This window comes from Vulpes lagopus, chromosome 7, assembly GCF_018345385.1.
Source record: "Vulpes lagopus strain Blue_001 chromosome 7, ASM1834538v1, whole genome shotgun sequence".
Lineage (NCBI taxonomy): Eukaryota > Metazoa > Chordata > Mammalia > Carnivora > Canidae > Vulpes > Vulpes lagopus.
In genome coordinates, this window is record NC_054830.1 from 3,572,302 (window position 1) to 3,592,698 (window position 20,397).

The 20,397-nt window shown below is 59.8% G+C and overlaps 1 protein-coding gene across 17 annotated transcripts in view; it reads right to left on the bottom strand.

Annotated features, from left to right (window-relative positions):
- The window catches only part of PTPRS (protein tyrosine phosphatase receptor type S), a 96,700-nt gene that overhangs the window by 35,152 nt on the left and 41,151 nt on the right, over positions 1 to 20,397 (bottom strand). For 9 of the 17 annotated variants that reach the window (XM_041764493.1, XM_041764494.1, XM_041764507.1 and 6 more), the window contains 5 exons: positions 18,809 to 18,954; positions 18,150 to 18,291; positions 13,381 to 13,569; positions 7,177 to 7,287; positions 5,312 to 5,323 (listed from right to left, as the gene is read on the bottom strand). In XM_041764493.1, coding sequence (XP_041620427.1) covers positions 5,312 to 5,323; positions 7,177 to 7,287; positions 13,381 to 13,569; positions 18,150 to 18,291; positions 18,809 to 18,954 — 600 coding nt within the window. The remainder of the gene's footprint in view (positions 1 to 5,311; positions 5,324 to 7,176; positions 7,288 to 13,380; positions 13,570 to 18,149; positions 18,292 to 18,808; positions 18,955 to 20,397) is intronic. The other 8 variants (XM_041764508.1, XM_041764506.1, XM_041764504.1 and 5 more) reach the window with 1 other exon arrangement.

Consider the following 20,397-nt stretch of genomic DNA (forward strand, 5'->3'; position numbering starts at 1 on the left):
GGGGTGGGTCTCACGAGGCCTCTGGGCAACCTCCCAGCCAGCAAGGGCGGGCGGCTGACGCTGTGTTCTGCCCAATATGGTGCTGACGCCCACCCACGACATCTTTCCACCCCTGGCTGCAAGCTTGAGGTGCGGGTTAGGAAGTAAGGTGGGCGCAGAGCCCACAGGACGGAGTGGCCCCGCGGGACCCCCGCCCCCAATTACCGACCTGAATGGAGGGTCCAGGCAGGTTATAAGGGGACCACACCAGCCTTGGTCCTCAGCACGCTCCAGCTGGCTCTCGTTTCCAGCTCTTCTCGTCACCGAGTAGCCGGGGGTCCCAGCGGGGGGGACCCGCATGGGTGAGGGGGGTCAGGAGGGTGGGCGGTGGGGGGGGGGTGGCAGGTTGGGGGGGGGTGGGTCGCTTCAAACCCCGATTCACATGGAAAAACAACTCAAAAACCGTCAAAGCAACCGGGAGACGACCCCTCCCCCAGGCAGGAAGAGGCAGAAAGTCAAAAACTAAAAGGGGGGGTGGGGTTTGGGGGAGAAAGGGTGGGGAGGGGGTGAGGGGTGAGGGAAAACTCAAAAGTGAGGTGATCTGGTTGGAAGCACTAGGTTAGGGAACAGTGTCAGACATCTCAACGATTCGGCAAGCCGCAGCTCCAAGGGGTGGGGGGGTGGGGGGAGCGCTGCCTGGCATTTTGGGGTAAGAGGAGCTGCTGGGTGCTCCTCCAGACTCCAAAATGAGGATGCGGGTTGGGAGGGTGGGGAGAGATGCCAACAAGTTCTGCAGCCCCCACGGGCTCACTGAAGCTTAGATTACACCTGTCCTGGGAAGGGAGGGGGGTCCGAGCCTGATCCTCAGCCCCTCTGTTGAACCCCAGCCTGTGGCCCAGGGAGTGGGGGGGGGCACTACCCCACGGCCTGCCTTGGGCATCTTCTTGCTCCTGTCCCCCTTCCTGCCTCCTCCCTCCCACTGCCAGCTCCCTCCGCCATCAAGATAGCGTGCAAGGCCTGGAGGGACCTGGCCGGACGCCCCCCCGCCCCCCCACCTCCGGCCCACGGGCTGACCAGCGGCCTTGGCAAGTTGTTAGCATTTTTAGCATTTCTGCTGCACTACAGGTATTGACGTTATTTTCTTTCCACTTTTTTTTTGGGGGGGTGCCCTTTCTCTTGCCCCACCTTTTGTTTTGGTTTTGGTTCTGGCAGAAAACGGGATGACATGTTGCCAATCGAGTGACTTCCTTGCCTCCCTCGCTGCGGCCGCCAGAGACGTGGGGCTCTCCAAACGACAAGGTGTAATCTAATGGTTCCCTCACTCCCCCCACCCCCCAAAACAGAGGAGACAGCGATGCAAAGAGTGTGAGGCAGGCAGCAGGCGAGAGGTTCTAGAGCTCAGTGTTCCTGCAGAACGCCCCCTCCCTGCCGCCCGCCACGCCCAAGGGGAAGCCTGCCTCCCCACCCTGGAGCCCCCTCTCCCCTTGGGATGAGGGTGGGAGGAGGAGGGCTGGGGCCTGTCAGGGTCAGGTCAGGGGCCTTGGGGGCAGGGCAGGGGGAGGCACGGCCAGGCGTGATCAATGGGACCTGGGAAGCTCAGCCACAAACCCCAGTGCGAGCCTTTCTAGAACTACGGGAGGTTCTGGGGTGCAGGGGTGGGGGGTGAGGTGGGTTCCAGGCCCCATACCTGTATCTACTACTGTTTGGATGGTGGGGGGGGAGGGGGCAGGAAGTAAGGAAATCATCTCGAGGTCCTAGCCACCAATTTTACGTGGCTTGGATGCCAGAAGTTTTAAAAATTAAATAATCTGTCCCATTAAAAAGAAAAAAAAAAAAATCCCACGCCACGGTTTGATCTGCGAAGGCCCGGGGATGGGTCACAGAGTTCTGGCAACACCTGCGAATCGGGGCGATCTACACCCACCGCTGGCATTGAGCATCGAGTCCCGCGCCTTAGCTCAGGATTCGAGACCTGTCATTAAGGCATCCCAGCCCCATCTGGCCTCCTCCTCCCAAACCCTAAAGATACCCCAAGGCCCCGGGGGACGGAACGCCCTGCCCTCGGTCTCCAGCTCGCTGCCAATTCTCCCCGCAAGCTCTCACGACATCAGCGGGGTGGCACACTATTTAACTAGGTCCTGTGCACCACGGCTCAGGTGACGCTATGGTCACCGGACAAAGCGGTAAAGACGTCACGTGTGGCCACTAAGCAGGACCGTTAGAGCCTTACAGTGTTGAGGAGACGGACTAGAAGATCAACAGCCAGGTAGAGCGTAACCTGATCGTCACCTTCCCACCTCGGCAAAAATCTGAGCCGGGTCCTCCCCAGGGGGAAAGTTCTGGAAGCGCAACTGCCGGCTGTGTTAAACACTGGGCTCGGCTTTGAGTTCAGGCCCTTGGCATCTCAGAGACACATTTCAAGGAGGAGGGGAGGGCACGTCTGAGTATCCCGCCCCCACCCCCGGACCCACCCAGGGTCAGCAGGAGCTGGTGCCGGTGAATTAAAGGGGTCCGGCTAGGAGGTGGGGGGGCAGGGGATCCTCGCTGCCAGCTTTCGGGTCAGGCTGCCCCGGTGGCCCACCTCTTCTCCAGGGCTGGTGATTCTCTGCAAGGGTAGCTTAGCACCCAAGCTGGGCCTTTTTTTTTTTTTTTTCCTTCCCTGTTCTGACTCTGTGGCTACCCAACTCCCTGGGTGGAGTGACAGGGGGCAAGATGAAAGCTGTGGCTCTAGGGAAGCCACTGATCTCACAGGAATTGGGTTGGAACCAGGAGAAAATGAAATCATGGGATGGGTTCAGAAGAGCACCAGCGGAAAAAAAATGAGATCTGAGCAAAGGAATTAGCTTCTGCCCTACAATTCTTTTCAAAGCGGTTTACCATTACCATCCCCATCTTACTCAAACAGCGGAGCTGTGAAGGTACATAATGGGCCAAATGAGGTCCCCAAAGAAGGGAAGTGACTGCTTGAATTCTTTATGTCCCCGTTCTACAACAACCCCACTGGTAGATTTGTGTGCCACAAACTACCCAAGGCACTTGGATATTAATTAGCTCAATGGGATCCCCCCAACTGCCCCATGAGCTAGTGCAGGATGTTCCTTCTTGTTCAGAGGACGTGGGACCCCAAGGGATCAGGCGACTGGCCCAAGGTCACACAGCTGGGGAAGGGGCAGCGGCAGGGTTTGAATCCAGGTTGGCCGGAGCCCAAGACCCTCAGCCACCTCTTAGCTCCAATTCACTGGGACCCAGCTTTGGTGGACGGGCTGGGAGACCCTCTCTCCTATTTTCTGGAGCTCCTCTGAGGGTCAGCCTGACAGCTCTCACGCTGGGTTAATAAGGAGACCAGAGAAATCAATCTCTCATCGCATCTAAAGTCCTCTCGCCAACTTGGCCCTGGACCTCATAGTATGTGGGTGATTAGGGACGGAAGGGGAGGGACAAGGGGGGAAAAACAGCAGCCCCAACAGGCTGACCTCTTCTCTCAACTACCATAAACGTTGGGTTGTCCGTCAGCTGGGGGCCTGGGTCGGGGTGGGGGAATGCGGGCAGCTAGAAATCGAAATGAATTTTTTTATTTGGGGCTGGAGCAGTATCCTCAAGGGCTTGCTTTTTTTCTTCAGGGAAGGAGAAGATGGGAGTGTGCACCTCAGAATCTCCGAAGGTTTGCAGGAGTGAGAGAGACACTTGAAGGCGGGAGTGGGGGTGGGGTGGGGAAGACAGAGAGAGAGAGAGAGAGACAGAGAGAGAAAGAGAAAGAGAGAGACGGAGAGGGAGAGGCAGGCAGTGGGAGAGTCGGGGAGGCAGAGAGAGAGGGGGGAGAGGCTACGTCCAGAGTTCCCCTGGGTTTTCTCCAGAATTCCACAGTTCTGATGCTCAGGTACTCAGAAAGTGACCGTGCTGGGTTGTTGGACAAGATGCCTGTGACTGGGCCCAGAGCCCGTGAAGGGGTGGAGGAAGCGGCCAACGCCGCCTGGGAGGCGCAGGCGTAGCACTAAGGGGCAGGATAACTGCCTGCGTATCTCTTCCTAAGCGGGTCATGCTACATTTTTTTTCTTTCTTTTTTTTTTTTCCATGCTACATTTTCTGACAGACGGTTCCGTATTTGTGCCCAGCCAGGATGCCACAGTCATCAGGCCAGCCTCCGTCCTGAGCGCGGCCTGTGTGCCGAGCATGCGTCATTTGGGGAGGACGGTCCAATTTGAAGGCAACCACTTTCCATATTTGGACTGCGGCTGCGTTGATCAAGAACTCAAAATGCCCGTTTAGCTGTGCTTCAAATGCCTGTTTTCTGGGTTGTCTGGGAAGACTGGGAGGTGGTCTCGTGCTGAGGCAGAAAGATGGGGACAGGCCTGCTTAAGCCCCCTTCCAACACGGCTGCGCTGCGGGGCTGGGGCGCCAGCTCTGGGTAAAGAGGGGGCTGGCCAAGGCGAGGCCAGGCCAACTGGGCTGCTCTCCCCACGCACCCCACCGTCCATCTAGGTCACCTCCCTTGTGCCCTCGAGCCCGGGCGGTCACTTTCTGCCCCGGCATCCCAGCTGTGGGACCCCTACCGCCCTCCCGGATGGTAGCTGGGACAGGAACACTGGCTTTTAAGTCACAATGCGTTTGGAGAACAACCACAGAACAGCTCAGCCCAAGAAACCGAAACCAAATAGCACAGGAACACAAGACAGAACCAAAGACGAAACGCTTTGGGGGTAGAAGGGGACCGGGTGAACGGGGATGGGAGGGGGAAAAAAAAACGAACTGATCGGTTTTTTCCCCCCCAAAACAAAACAAAACCAAAATAATAGTAATAATAACTAAATAAAAGAAAGAAATACGAAGAAAACCAAAGGAGAAAAACAGAACAGGAGACGAGAAACACTCCAACAGAAGGCGCTGGGAATTCACCAAACCAAACCGACAAGAGTGGCATGCAGAGAAATTTTTACATTCTCCCGGCATGCATCAGGCCCAAGTTACCATGACGACGAGGAGTGCAAAAAACTTAGCAACAACATTACCAACGGATGCATAGAGGCGACCACAATGCAAGCATCGCATGTGTGCGGCCGGCCCTAGGCCGGGCTGGGCGCGGCTGAAATTTTCGTGTCTTTCTGGGTTTTTGCTCTCGCTTGGCGGTTTTTTGTTTTGTTTTGTTCGCTTTGTGCTTACTATTCATATTCCGTCATTCATTTATTTATTTTTTAGTTCTTTTGCTATCATTTTCCGTGTGCGTGTCTGCGTGTGTGCGCGTGTGCGTGTCTGTGTGCGTTTCGTGTGTGTGTGTGTCACTTTCAGAATGTAAAAATGTGGGTAAAGAAAGTAAAAAAGAAAAAAACACACCAACCTTCTCGAAGCTCTGAGGGATGTAAAGGGGGTTTGATGCAGAACACAATGACATGGGGAAAAGAGAAAAAATAGGGGAGATACAGAGAGTAAAAAGAGGACTTCCCAAGGCTAAAAGCTGCAATAGTTTGTTGTTTTTTTCTCTTTAAACCAAAAAAAAAAATTAAAATTAAAAAATAAAAAAGAACAGCAATGACCTTTTTTTTTTTTCCTTTTCTTGACATATTACATTTGTCTTCCACGATTCTTTTTTTTTTTTTTTTTAATTCATTTCTGGAGCGTCTGAGACCCAGGCAAAGATTGGGAGGCTGGACCCCCCAAAAGATCAGAGGCTCATGCTGGGGACCCCACCTCCAGGGGGCTGAGGACACAGGGGTCCCCCTCCCTCGTCGCACCCTTGCTAGAGGCCTCCCCCCCACCCCGTCATCCCATGCCTGCTGTCCGTCCACGCTCTCCTCGAACCCTGCCAGACTTACAAACCCCCATCCCAGGTGTTTGCAGAGAAATAAGCAGGTTAGACGAAGACCAGTCAGCTGGAGTCACGGACGCGCTATAACTCACCAGAGGTGCCGTGGCAGCGGATCGGTGTGTGCCCCCTGCCCACCCTCGCGCCCACGGCCCCGTTCCCTCCCGCCACGCGGCCTCCTCCTCAGAGACAGCCCCAGTGGGGCTGTGCTTGGTGGGGACCAAGCGGGGAGGGTCTGTGGGGGGGACGGAGGAGCTGCCCAGCCTCCCAGCTGGGAATGGCAGGGATCCGGTGCCTCAAGTGGGAGAAACTGAGGCCCAGGGAGGTGTGGGTGAGGTCAAGTACACGGAGCCAATCAGGGCAGCCCTGGGGCTCGAAGGGGGCCCTGTTTCCTGGCAGCAGGAGCTGTTTCTACCACGAATCTGATCAGAAACAGCCACTGGGAGGCGGGGAGGGGAGCAGAGCAAATGGTGGAGGAGGAGGCGGATTAAAATTTCTGAAAGAACCGAAGAGAACCAACACAGCGGGGAGAGGGGTCGACGCAGGCCTCTGGGGACCCGGGGAGCCCCCCGGTGCCTCTGAGGGACACCAAGGGACCCAGAAGGAAGTCAGTGTAGACGCTTCCCAGGGCCTCCTTGGGGACGGGGTGGGGGGTGGGGGGTGCTGGGGCCAGGACCCGGGCTTCGGGCCTGACGAGAGCGACAAGCCTCGCCGGCGTGCCGTGCCTGCCGCAGCCTGACGGGGTGCCAAGCCCCAGGCGTAGACGCCTGCTGTGGCCCCGGCCTCGCTTGGGCCGAAACGAGTCCTTTCCTGAGGGCAACGAGGAGGAAAAATAGAGCACCGGGCTCCGGGACAGCCGAAGGTGCGGGGGGCCGGCGGCGGGGGGCGGCCTCAGGGACCCCTCCCCAGCTCTCAGACTGAGGGCGCTGGGGGGGGGTGAAGCGGGGAGCTACGAGAGGCCACGGAGTCTGGAGAAGCAAAGCAAGCACACAGCGGAGGGAAGGCACGGCACGACACACCACAGAAGCCGACTCAGATGGGCGGGCGGGCGGGCGGGGCAGAGGCCTGCAGGCTCCCCCAGCCCTGTGGGCCCAAGGCTGACCCCCTGGCCCTGCCCCGTTCCCTCCTGCCTCCCCACCAAGTCCTGCAGCCCGTGGGGTGTCTGTCACAGGCACGGGGGCGGGGTGGTGTAAACAGCCCCCGTTTTAGAGAGGTAAACTGAGGTCCGGAGAGGGATGCCGCCCTCACCCAAGGTCCTGCTGCGACCAGGGGGTGGGTGGGGGGGCCCTCCCGCTCGGGTCTGCAGGGAACAGGGGAGCCCGGAGGCTGTGAGCCCAAGGAGGGAGGGGGAACAGGAGAGGACGGGTCCCTGCCTTCGACCTGGATACGGCGTTCCCTACCTCGCACGTAGAGGTTGGCGGGTGAGGAATAGCGCACGCCGGCACTGTTGGTAGCCACGCACTCGTATTTGCCTTGGTCGGTCTCCTCGCTGCTCTCGATCTGCAGGGCCCCTGTGGGAAGAGGGGAGAAAGCCTGGCCAGTCAGGGAGGGCCTGGGCACGGGCTGGGCGGGCTGTCCCAGAGCCCGGTTGCGCCCGTCTCTCGTTCTCTCTGGGCCAGAGAGGCAGACGGAAGAGATGAGTTAGGCTGCAAGCCCTAGCCGGGCTGGGGGCCTCCCTGGCTCGTCCCCCCCCCACTCCAAGCCTAGCCCAACACCAGCCTAAATGCGCTGCGTTCCCCCCGAAATGCTCCATCCTCACTGTGAGACCCGGTGGACACACGGCTGGTGCGTCAGAAAGGACTGCCAAGTTTACCAACGAGGTATGTGCCACGGAGGTGGGTTTGCAAAAGCACTGAGCGAGGCTCTCCGGGCGACAGGGGGGACGCTGAGTTGGCATTCGCTACCCACAGCAGTCATCTCAAAGACCCTGGGGCCTAAGGGGCGACCACAGGAAATAGCACAGGTTCACCAAGCTGCTGGTTGCTTTGCTGGTTCCAACCACTGCCCATGTGTAAATGAACGGGGGTCTGGGATCCTCAAAGTGTGTTTGAAATGACAGGTCTCAAAGCCTGCAGTGCCCATGAATGGAGAGACGAGGTTGTCTAACTGAAATTTTAGGACCGGGAAACCTCTCACGTGAGCTAAGATAAAAGACGTTGAGACCGAAAAACATCAAGTTTGTCTGAAATCAAAAAACCTGGATTGGGACGCCTGGGTGGCTCAGCGGTTGGGCGCCTGCCTTTGGCCCAGGGCATGATCGCGGACCAGGATCCCGCATCAGGACCCCCGCAGGGAGCCTGCTTCTCCCTCTGCCTGTGTCTCTGCCTCTCTCTCTGTGTGTCGCTCATAAATAAATAAAATCTTAAAAAAAAAAAGAAAAAAACCAAACCTGGATTAAAGCCCCCGTATTGTACCTGAAACCAATTGAAGAGGAGCTTGGCTTTCCCCATGGACTCCCCTGAACGTGATCTAAGCGGGTCTGAATTCGCCCACAAGTCTTAAAATCCACAGGCCTGGATTCAGGATCCTGGCGCTGACAAGGAAGCAAATGAACTTCCTCAAGTGTGTTTGCAATTACAGTCCTAGACCCGGATCCACCGTACTCGTGGGTTAACAGGGAAACCTTCCGAGTGTCTGAAATCAGACGTCCGAATGAAAACCTCGGATCCCCGCACATAAAACTGAGGTTGAAATGCCACAAACGTGTTTGAAAATCACAAGCCAGAAAAAAAAAAAAAAAAGAATCTGTTGGCCGTGAGTGACTAAAAGCTTAAAGGGGCCAATTTTTCTCAAGGATACTTAAAATCGCAGGCCCAAGTCAAAGGTTTTTTTTTTTTTAATTTTTTTTTTTTTTTTTTTTTTTATGATAGTCACAGAGAGAGAGAGAGAGGCAGAGACACAGGCAGAGGGAGAAGCAGGCTCCATGCACCGGGAGCCCGACGTGGGATTCGATCCCGGGTCTCCAGGATCGCGCCCTGGGCCAAAGGCAGGCGCCAAACCGCTGCGCCACCCAGGGATCCCCCAAGTCGAAGGTTTTAATGCCCACGACTCTACGAAAAGAGGGTCGATTTCCCGTCTGTGTTTGAAATCACAGGCCCCGGTCAAATACGTTACTTGCCACGAACATGTAAAAATGAATGAGCCTTCTCGAGAACATACGGAAGGACAGGCCTTGATCAAACACCGCCGTGCCCACGAGTAAACGAGGACGAGGCTAACACTCCCTCGAGGATCTCTGAAGCCACGAGTCTGGAACGAGCCCTCATTTTCGCAAGTGAGCGAAGCTGCGCGAACATCTTTGAGGAAGTTTGAAATCACAGACCTCAATAAGACACTCCAACGCCCGCGAGTAAATAAAAGATGAGGCAAATGTTTCCACGAGTATGTTTGAAATCGAAGGCCTGGATCAAAAGTCTTCGTTCTCATAACTAAATTTGTACAAATGTCTGAATCACAGGCCTGGCCGCACATGCGTGGGGACCACGAGTGAAGGGAAGACGAGTGACTATCTCCACGTGTGTCTGAATCACAGGTATCAGAGTTCCTGGCACCAGGAGGCCACAAAAATCCAGCCCAAGCTCCCAAGGAGATGCCTCTACCCAGCTCTTCGTGGCTGTCCCATGGAAATGACAGGGACCCCAAAGGAGGATCCCCGATTAGATTCTTTGGGGGCTACAGAGGCAGGCTGCCCCCCATACCCCACTTCTTACTTTCCCCCTGATCTCCAGGGCTCTAAACAGCGGGCGGGCAGGCACTACTGCGGAGGCCCAGAGAGGGTCAGGGGGCCTGCCCTAGGTTGCACAGCATTTTGTGGCAAAGCCAGGACTAGCCACTGACTCCCACCCAGGCCTATTCTAGTCTATTCCAGTCAGCACTGGGTTGGAGGTGGGGGTTGGCCTTTGAGACTGCAGGTCTCTCTGCTCCCTTGGGCTGGACCCCCAGAACCAAAGGAGCGGTAGAGCCAGAGGGCCCCCTCTGCATGCCCATTTTAGAGATGGAAAGACTGAGGCCGGAGAAAGACAAGGCCCATGTACAGAGCTACGATCAGAAGCCTGGCTCCCAGAGCTGTGGGGGGATGTGGGAGGCACTGCCCCCTCCTGCGGGGACGGCCCCTGCCCTGCGGCCAGGTCCTGAGTGAGGGGCGATCGAGGCCACACTCGGCCCCCCAGCCACACACAGCGACACAGACAGAGACTGGACAGACACTGGGCAGGGTGGCAATGGGGAAATATGTGGAAGAGGCCTGGGCATAAGCCCCCCGTGGAGCCTGGGGGCCGAGTGGGCAGTGGGGGGTGGGGGAGAGAGAGAGAGAGAGAGAGAGTGAGTGGGTGGGTGGGTGAGGAAAGAGCCTCTTACCTCGGATCGGAGTGCTTTCTGTAAGGGAAGCAGAGAGAGTCAGGTGAATTTGAGAAGGCAGTCCTGGGGGGCCGGGGGGCCCCAGGGAGGCCAGGCTGGGCCACAAGCCAGGCCCGTCCACTCTGCCCCCAGGGGGTTGGGGGACGGAGCCAGCCCTGAGCCTAGGGGACCCTGCAGGTGCAGAGCAGGATCTGAGGGCTGGGCAGTCAGGAAGGCTTCCCACAGGAGGCGCCTGTCTCCTGGAGAAGGAGGGACTGTGTCTAGGAGCCCCTCTAGACTGGTCTCAGTGGGGTCACTATGGCCCCGGGGAGGATTACGGCCCGGCCCTGGCGGCTGCCTTCCCTGTGGGCCGAGGGAGGGAGGTCACGGACCTCCCTTCCTTCTTTCCTTCTTGGAAGGGATGGGAGTGAGGAGGCGCTCAGGGTCTTGTTAGAGATGGGGGTGGGAGGGGGGTTAGTGCCCCAGGGCTGGGCATTAATAAAGCAAAGGGGAGGCGTCACAGACAGGCCAGTAAGGGGGACAGGGAGGAGCAGTGAAAGGGGACCAGGGCAGGGGGAGGGGGCCCACCGCCGCCCCCCGTAATGTCCAAAAGGAAAAGAGGAAAGGGCGACCTTGGGGGGGGCAGGGTAACTCGGGACACACACAAACAGGCGGTCCCAGGCGCTTTACCCCACCCTCGCTCATCTTCCTGGGATAGGTGCAGTCTCCTCTCTCTGCCAACGGACTGCAGACGCCCCCGGGAGACGCCAAGAACAAGGGGACCCCGAGGCCAGGGCAGAGGCGCCCCCGGGAGAGAGAACATAGCTCCTTCCACGTGGCATGGGCAAACCGGTGGCCAAGCCAAAGCCCCGAGGGGCCAGCGAAGTCCTACACCAGGCGTTGGGTGGGAGTAAGCGGGTGGGTGGGCTCGGAACCCAGCTCTGCAGCCTCCCAGGCCCGTGTCTTATTTATTTCTTACAGAATCTTCAACCCGATGAGGCCCCTTTCTCCTCTTTACGTGGGGTGGGGGAAGAATAGGAAGTTGCAATGAGGACCAGAACCCAGGTGAGTGGGATTCCAGAAGCCAAAGAACGGGACCTCCCAAGATGGCCAAGCAGCCCATGGCCACTATATCGGGAGGAGAGGATAAACCTCTTGGGTGTGAAAGGTGGTTCTACGGCTTACTCTGAGAAAGAGGAGAAAGAACTTCATGGGCCAATATCAGTCATTCTCACTTTAGTAAGAATCAATCCCAGCAGCTGGTTTCAGGGGATTCAGGCCAGATGCTGTTAAAGAGGAGCCTTGAGACCCAGCTCCCAAACTTCTGTAAGTCCCTCATTTTCCAGCAGCATCAAGGCCAGGAACCCCACGAGCTCTAGGATTGCGCTAATTTCCCCTTAGCACCCCAGTTCCCCACTCTGGGGTCCGACTGGCCCCCTCTGCGGCCTTGTGTGTTTTCCTCTTTTCCTTTTGGACTCCTCTCTCTGCAGCCCCCTGGTGCCTGACGGGGAGGGCTGGGCGGCTGAGGGGGGAGGGGGTCGTTAGTAAACATGCCACTTGGAGTGTGGGTCACTGTTACTGTCACAGTGGCTGTTAGTCTGGGGGGAGGGGGCGGGGGGTGGGGTGGGGAGGGGAACCAAGAGGGGACGTTAGTTGTTGACGTGGTGAAGAAACGAGACTTACCAAAGGTCTCTGAACGTTTACAACAGGGGGACAAGAAAAGAGAACAGGATCATTAATGGGCGTGAGGCAGAAACCCGTATCCTCTCGGGGGCGGGAGGGGAGGGGAGGCCGGAATAATCATTAGGTTTATTAGGATCAAGGAAGCAGCGAGCACCTGGTCCGTGCCCTGGCGGGGCGGGGGCGGGGGGGGGGGCACCTGGTGACCCGGAGACCCAGATGAAAGACCCTGCTCTGGGGACACAGGTGGCACTGGCCCAGGCAATGGGGCCCGGGCTCCATGCTCATCATGGGCTCACCCCCTCGGGGCTGCGATGGCAGAGGCCAGCAGGGAAGCAGCTGGATCCCGGGGCTGCCGTAGCTCCCAAGTGGGACCCCCACCCAGAGTGGCAGGTACCTGGAGACAGGAGGGGGGGGCGGGGGGGGGAAAGGCCGTGTCTCTCCCCAAGGGAGACATTTCTGGGCTTAGCATCTGCCCCTTCTCACAGCTTGGGTCGTCGCTGGGGAGGAGTGGGGTGCAGAGGACGGGCAGACGGACCCCCCGCCCCTGGAGGATGAGACCCGGCAGCGTGCGTGGGGGTGTTAAGAACAACCGGGAAGCCTTCAGGTGGGGGTGGCTCCAGGCGGGGTCCTCAGAGGAAGGGGGAGAGAGGGCTAAGTGGAGGGGCGCCCGGGAGGGACACACGTGGAGGAGGGAGGAGGCAGGAGGCGAACCCCCAGTGTGCGGCTGGCAGGCCCACACCCCCGGGGAGCAGGTGAGGCTGGCACAGGGAGGCCAGACACGCACACGCAGACTTGTCATGAAGCAGCAGGAGGGACAACCGACACGACACACACACACACACACACACACACACACACACACACACACAGGCCCCCAGACGGACGGACTCACAGATGGGGCACGTGGGCACTAGGCCGAGACACGGCCGTGGAACCGCCCATCCCGAGGCGGCCGAGGCCTTGACAAGCAGCCGGACGGCCCGTCTGGACCCCGTTATATCCTCGCGGGACGCGCCTACGGCCTCAGCAGGGGACACCCTCTCCCTCCACCACCTTCCAAGCCGCCCCACTATCCATCCTGTCTGTGCCCCGTGACACCCTGGGTGTGGGGAGGCCCTGCAGACGGCCACCCTCGCCACTCTCTCCCTGGCTCCCCTGCACCTCTGCGTGAGCCGCACTGTGTCCCCGCTGCGAGGGCCGTGCGGACACCCGCCACCTCTGTGGCTTTCCCTCACCTGCAACTGTCTGTGCCTCGACAGGACTGCAGGGCTTGGGGACTGGGGACACTCTGCCCCTATCGGTCTCCCCAGCTCCCCATCACTGTGCACAGCGGGGTGCATCGTTACAACCCCCCTCGGGTGCAGACAAGCTCTCCCCCTACCATCCGCCCTAGCTCCCTGCTACCCCTGCCTGGGGATGCCCCATGGTACCCCCGCCTGGCTCAGCTCTGAGGACACTCCCCACACCAACGCCGCCCACGGCTGCACGTCCCCTCCGCCGTTCCGCCTCCCACTAGCCGGCAGGGCTTGGGCCCTGGAGACGCCGCCCTCCGTGGCTCCCGCACCCTCCCGGCCACCGCTGCTCACCTGACCGCAGCTGCTTTATGCGCCCGTTGCTGGCACTGGGGTCCACAGGCAAGAAGTCCTTGAACCAGGTGATCTCGGGGTCGGGGTTGCCGCTGGCAGCGCAGAGCATGGTAGCCGTCCGCGTCCGCTCCACCACTTTCAGCTGGGGGCCCATGTCAATGTTGGGGAAGCCGGGGGGCAGCTGGTCCTCTGAAGGGGACATAGGGGAAGAACACAGGGCGGGGGCCGGGTCACCACATGGCCAGCCCTCCAGGGTAGTTTCCCGCCTGCCACATGGGGCGGGGGGGTGGGGGGGCGTGGATCATTCCCACTCAAGGGCGAGCTGGAGGGGGGCGGGCATCAGGCCCGGCTGGTGCTTCTTACCATGGGCCACTCTGCCACCAAGGGGACAAGTGGAGAAGTCTGGAGCACATTTTGGGTGTCGCACCTGGGCTGGGGACCAGGGAGGTTGCTCATATCCCATAACGTCCAGGATGCCTCCTCTGCGGCACCCCCCAAGTCAGCAGTGCCCAGCAGGGGAGACCCTGGAGGTCTCTGACAACACCCAGGGGCAGTTTTAAAAACAAACTCGGGCACCTCGGTGGCTCAGTGGATTAAGAGAACGACTCTTGATCTCGGCTCAGGTCCTGATCCTGTGCCCCGTGTGGGGCTCCACACCCAGCAGGGAGTCTTACTGGGGAGTCCCTCTCTCCCCCTGCCCTCGTTCTAGAACATAAGCTGAAGCCCACTACCCCCTGGCTGCATGCCCTTCCACTCTGGCCCCCACTGTCCTCTGGAGGGACCCAGGATCCTTGCCCACCACCGCCCCGCTGGCCTCGGCAGCCCCATATTGAGCCACCTTCATGCTCTCCCCATCCAGCCACAGAAACCTCCTTGTTCCTCACAGATGTCAAGCTCCCTCTGCGTCCCCCCCACCCCGAGTTCATATGCCGAAGTCCTCAGAACGTGATTCTCGGAAGGTCGGGCCTTTAAGGGGGTGACTACATTAACATGAGGTCGCTGGGGTGAGTCCTGATCCAACCTGACCGGTGTCCCTAGGAGGAGGAAGGATGAGGACACAGACACGCAGAGGGCTGACCGCGTGAGGACACGGGGAGAAGACGGCCGTTGGCACGCCTGGGAGACAGGCCCCGGGAGGAACCAGCCCTGCCCACACACCAATCTCAGACTCCCCGCCCCCAGGACTGGGAGAGAATATGTGGTTCAAGCCGCCCAGATGGTGGGACTCAGTTACGGCAAACCCGTGCAGTCCCCACCCCGCCTGACGGCCAAGTGACAACAAAACTGATCACACGTGGTGCTGCTAAACCGAAGGCAAACAGGTGGGAACGTGGGTGGTACAAACTGTACGAGGAGGGGTGTTCTGGGGCCACCCGCCAGAGACCCCAACCCTCAGCTCCGCATCTATGGTTTCCACGTGCCGTGCGCTACAAGAGGAATGCAGAGTGTCCCCGGACAGCGGGAGGCTGCCCGCAACCTAAACAGCTGCCAATGGGGATCTGTCACATACACACCCCAGGCCACCCATGGGAAGCGATATTGAAACAGGCAGGAGTTGCCTTATGAGGTCCCAGGCATGCTAAGTGGACGGGGTTCAAAATCAAAGATGGTATAGACAAAGGAGGGAAAACTATCGCCAGAGGCCAAACCTGGCCCTTGGCTTGTTTTTATTAATAAAGTTTTATTAGCACGTGGCCATGCCCATCTGCGTCCACGTCACCTACAGCAGCTTCCTGGCTAGGACAGCCGAGCTGAGAAGCTGCGATGAATGAAGACTGGCACGCAGAGTCAAAAATATCTGCTCTCTGGGGGCACCTGGGTGGCTCAGCAGTTGAGCATCTGCCTTCAGCTCAGGGCGTGACCCCGGGGTTCTGGGATCGAGTCCCGCATTGGGCTCCCCGCAGGGAGCCTGTTTCTCCCTCTGCCTGTGTCTCTGCCTCTTTCTCTGTGTCTCTCATGAATAAATATACAAAATCTTTAAAATATATATATACATTTGCGATCTGGTGTTTTACAGAAAAGGCCTGCTGCCTCCTGGAACAGACGGTGCTGCTATCTGTGCAAAGGGAAATGGTGCACGGGTGTTTGCTCACAGATGCCCAGAAGGGGCAGTGGGCATGGGTGGGCGTGTTGGAGCACGGGGACGGGGGGAGAGGTGGGTGAGAGACCACCATGCAGGGAATCTGAGCCCGGGGCACAGCGCAGGGGAGGTCGGGAGGCCAAGATGGGGCAGGGGAGAGGCAGGCCGGGCAGCACCATTCCATTCCTCTGGCGGAAGGAGAGCTATGGTCCTGGTCCAGGGGTGCCTGGAGGGCAAATGGCCCCGGCACACTCTGTACCAGCACTCTCCTGGGCCCTCCTCAAGGATGGGACCTTGTTCACAGAGGGGGATACTGAGGCTGGGGCAGAAACACAGCCGCTGCAGCTCATACAGCCAGGACGCGGCAAGGCTGGGATTTGCGCTCAGGCCTGGGGAGGCTGGGGAGGGGCCGGCTGGAACCTCCATCCCCCGGACTGGACCTACTCGAGTCTGAGCGGGTGGCTGGACCGTGTCCAGTGTGGCCCAGGCCCCGTGTCTGTTCTCCTTGGGCCCGAGGCCGGAACCCCAAAGGTGGTTCTGATTGGCTACCCATGACGTCACTGGATGTGAAGGCCAAAACCACGAGGCCCCGCGTCTTGGCGCTCAAGGCGGGCATGTGCGCGCCCGCTCCCCCGAGGACGCATCCACGCCCCACGCGTGCTCACACGTGAGTGCTTCCCCTGCGCGTGCAGCCCCCAGGGGGTCCCCGTGAGAGCGTGTGGGTGGCCGCCGGCGGGGCGGGCACTGGGGGAGGCCGCCGCCCGGCGCTACCGAGAGCTCCTAATTAAACAAAAATGTTCGCCGCGTACCGCATTGTGCCCGATTCCTCGGAGTTTAATTAAAACAACAGCATGGAAGGCGTGAGCGGAGTCCCGATCAGAGGGCGGGGAGGGGGGCAGGCAGAGGGGGCCCGGCGGCCTGGGCCTAGCCCCCCCCCCCGGCTGCATTCGGGGAGGGGGGCACGGGCGCTCCGGGGTCAAAGGCCTCCCGGGCTGGGCATCCGGCCCCAGGATGAGCGGAGCCAAGGAGGCCCTGCTGGGGGGCAGGGAGCGCGCTCGGCTTTCCCAGACTCGGGGCGGCCGGGCGGCTAATAGATTCACAGCGTGGCCTTTTAACTCTCGGCGCGCTCACAACGGAGGCTGGCACGGGCAGCGGGAGGCAGGCTGTTCCGTCTGTGCCCGGGAAAGGTCAGGGCGGGAGTATCTGCTGGGAAGAGGCGGGCCACGCGGGCTCCCTGCACCCCCCCCCCCCCCCCGCAGGACGGGCTCCAGGACCCACGGGCCTCTTGCTAAACAGATGGTCTGGGCGGAGCGTTCCGAGGGAGGCACCCCGTGCAGGCTGCGCCCAGGGTGCCAGACAAAGTGCCCACCCCACCCCGGGGCCTGTGCACCACCCGCCCCGGCTCTGCGGCCCTGGGAGAGGCTGGGGGTGGGGGGTGCCACCCCTGAGAGCCACCTCCCACCCAGGGCCCGTCGGTGGCTCACTCTTGAAGATGCGAGAGGGTTGGGGTGCTGACCCGGGCAGAGCCCACGCACGTGAGAGCTACAGGAGGGCAGCGGCAGTCGTCCCCGCTCACCTCGGAGTGACACGGGGTGGCCAGTCTCTCCCGCGCAGGCTCCACCCACCGGGCTCACCCTGGTTCACGTGACCACCCCTCGTGTACAGTGTGGGGAGCACACGATGCTCCCCACGGGAGCATCCTTATTCCCCTTCCCACCTTGGGAGGTGCAGAAGCTCAGCTCACGAAGGTTTATTACCCTGCCCGGGTCACGCGGCTACAGAGGCCCTTGCCACTGGGCAGGCAGGAGGGAGCAGCTGGGGGTGGGAGGTCTGTGGCGAGGCTGTCTGAAGGGTGCTGCCGCGCAACGAGAGAGCGATTTCCTGCTGCCCCTGGCCCGCCAGAGCGAGGCTAGCAAACAGCCGGGCAAGGGAGCGTTCCCGAAGGATCGGAGTCAATGTATGGGAGGCGGTGGGCGGCTGTTTGTACCCGTCCAACATCTACGAAAGGTTCCTCCTTTCGTCCTCTGGAGGAACCGCCCCTTACTGAGCCAGTCTGTGTGGGCTGACCCCCCCCCCCCCGACTCCAGGGAGGCCTCTGCCGATTGGAGTATTTGGAGCCAGGATGGATGGCCCTCTCACCCAATCTGCGCCATGAGCACTAGTCCTGGATCACCTGGTCCTCTCTGGGGTGAGGACCTGGGAGTCTGGAGTTACTGGGGGTAAACCCACAGAGGACCCAGTCACTATGGAGGGAAACCCACCCAGAGGCAGAGGGAGGGTGAGCTCTAAAGACAGAGTATGAGCTCCTGGATCTAGCTGAACCTGAAGCTGGCTACTCCACCGACATTCTCAACACACAGGTCAGTGAATGTGTTCTCTCTCACGTGAACCAGTTTGAGGCGGATCAGGCTCTGATAATCAGAGGAGAGTGACGAAGGTGACAAAGGGGGATGACACTGGTCCCTTAATGCTGCTCTTTCCTGTCAAGGTCCAAGGAATTTATATCCCTACTGGCAGGCTCTGGGCCATGCCGGCATAACGGGCTGGGGAAGGGAGACCAAGGTCCTCCAGAGAGAAAATCCAAAGCAAGATTTTCAACAATTCCTTTAGCATCTGTCCCAAAAGCCCCAAGGCCTGGTTCCTCCCACACATCCCCCCGCCCAACCCCCCACCCTGGGAAGCCCAGTACCTCGGAGGACAGTGAGCTTGGCATGGACCGTGACCTCCCCGGCAGAGTTCTGGGCCACACACTCGTACACATTCTCATCTCGGGGCGTCCGCAGCGGCTGGATCCTCAACACGGCCCCTGCACTCTGGTCAAACTCGATTGTCTGCCGTGGGCAACAGGGAGAGAGGAGGGTGAGGCTGTGGTCCGGGGGGTGGGGGTGTGGGAGAGGAGCAGGGGGCAGTGCTGTGCACGTGGGGGGCCGTCCCATGCAAATGCACGGCCCACAGAAACCGGGTCCGGTCTGTGCAAGTATGAGGGTCTGGGGGGGGCGGAGGTGAGAAGCACAGGCAAGTCCGCGTGACAGGCGTGCGGAGGCACGTTGGCCGTAGACGTGTGTCTGGTGGTGCGTGTCATGGAGTTGTGTGTGAGAGGAGACCAAGAGGCTGGGGCCGTGCTTGAGGGGACACAGCACGTGGCGGCACGGCAGGTGGGACACGCGGCAGGAAGGCGTGAGAGCTGCCCCAGCCACAGTGGGCACCAGTGGGGCACACCCGGCCTGGCCGCCCGTGTTACACCGGGAGCCGCCTCTGCAACATCTGCGGCTGAGCCCCCGTGGCCCCGTCCAGAGACGGGGTGCTGGCCCCAGACTGTCCCCCCACCCCCCTCAGCCCCCGGCTCACCTCAAAGCGCTGCGAATTGACCTTCTTGCCCTTCTTGTTCCAGGTCACCCGTGGCTTGGGGTCGCCTGTGGCCTGACACACGAAGGAGGCCACACCCCCCGACACACCGATCTGGTCCTTGGGTTCTTTGATGAACCTGGGGGGCTCTGGGGAGGGTAGAGCAAGAAAAGGAGGGGTTCGGCGGGCCCAGGCAGGAGGCCAGGACCCCTTGGGGCCGTGCAAAAACCTCCCCCGCCCCGGCCCGTCCCCATGCGCACCCCCACCCCTGGACCACAGCTATGCAGGCTCACATGTGCTTCCAACCTCACAGGGGCCCCAGAGGATATGGGAGGGGAGCCCTCCCCCAAGACTCTGGGTCCTCAGATTTAGCACCTGGAGGCCCCTAGTGGTGACCAGCCAAACCCTGCGGGGGGGAGGGCAGCGGGGGGGGGGGTCCTTGGCTCCATCCTGGGAGGCATCCAGACACGAGGGGTTGGGGGCAGGAGCTCAGAGAGGCTGACCGGGTTTCCCAAGGGTAAGATGCTGCCAACACCAGAGCAAGCGCTTATTGAGCACCTACTGTATGCAGGGGTGTGTAGTTCAGTGACATCTAACCCGCCGATGGCACGGAGCGCAGGGCCACCATGGTCCCCGTCCGACACACAGCAAAGCCGAGGCACAGCCTCTGCTTCGACACACAGCCAGCCCGTGGCTGAGCCGGGGTTCGAACCAGGCTGGACCCGTGATCATGTTCTCGGCCCCTCCAGTGAGAGAGCCTCGAGTGGGGCCTACGGGGTCCTTAACCCCCTACAGCCTCCACCCTGCACTGGGGACGGACCCAGGCGTCCTGTGAAAGTATATTCCTGTTGCTTTATCGCTGCTGACTTTTCACCGAAATCTCTGAGCGACACTGGACCTCCACTTGGGGGGCGGGGACGCTACGACGGAGCCCATTAAATGAGCTCGGTGAGTCCTGAGATTTTCACTGATAGATTCAAGGGTGGCAGCAGGAGGGCAGGCAGGGGTCCTGTAGGAAACCACTTACCTATCTATCCAACAAAAGGGGGCTGTGGACAGGGGACCACCCCGAAATGGGACAGCAGGCAGCACAAGGGGACAAGGACACTCTCCTAGCCAGCAGGGCAGGAACAGCAAGGTAGAGATACCGTAAGATGCAAAACTGCGAGGGGTAGAAGGTGTAGGGAAGGTTACAGTTTGTGTGAAAAGAAAAATCAGGAGGGGAGGCAAAGGGAACTGGGGTGCAGGACACCGCGGAGGGGGAGACTCTTCCTACTTGGTGCCTTTTTGAGATTTATAACTGTTTAAAGGTTAACAGAAATTATTTTTTAACATAATTCTTTGAGGGGCGCCTGGGTGGCTCAGTGGTTGAGTGTGTCTGCCTTTGGCTCAGGGTGTGATCCCGGGGTCCTGGGATCGAGTCCTGCACTGGGCTCCCTGCATGGAGCCTGCTTCTCCCTCTGCCTGTGTCTCTGCCTCGCTCTTGTGTCTCTTATGAGTAAGTAAATAAGACCTTTAAAAAATAGTAATAATAATTCTTTGACCAAGATGGGGTGCCCACCCCAGTGGCCTGACTGGCCTCGCCTCCCTCT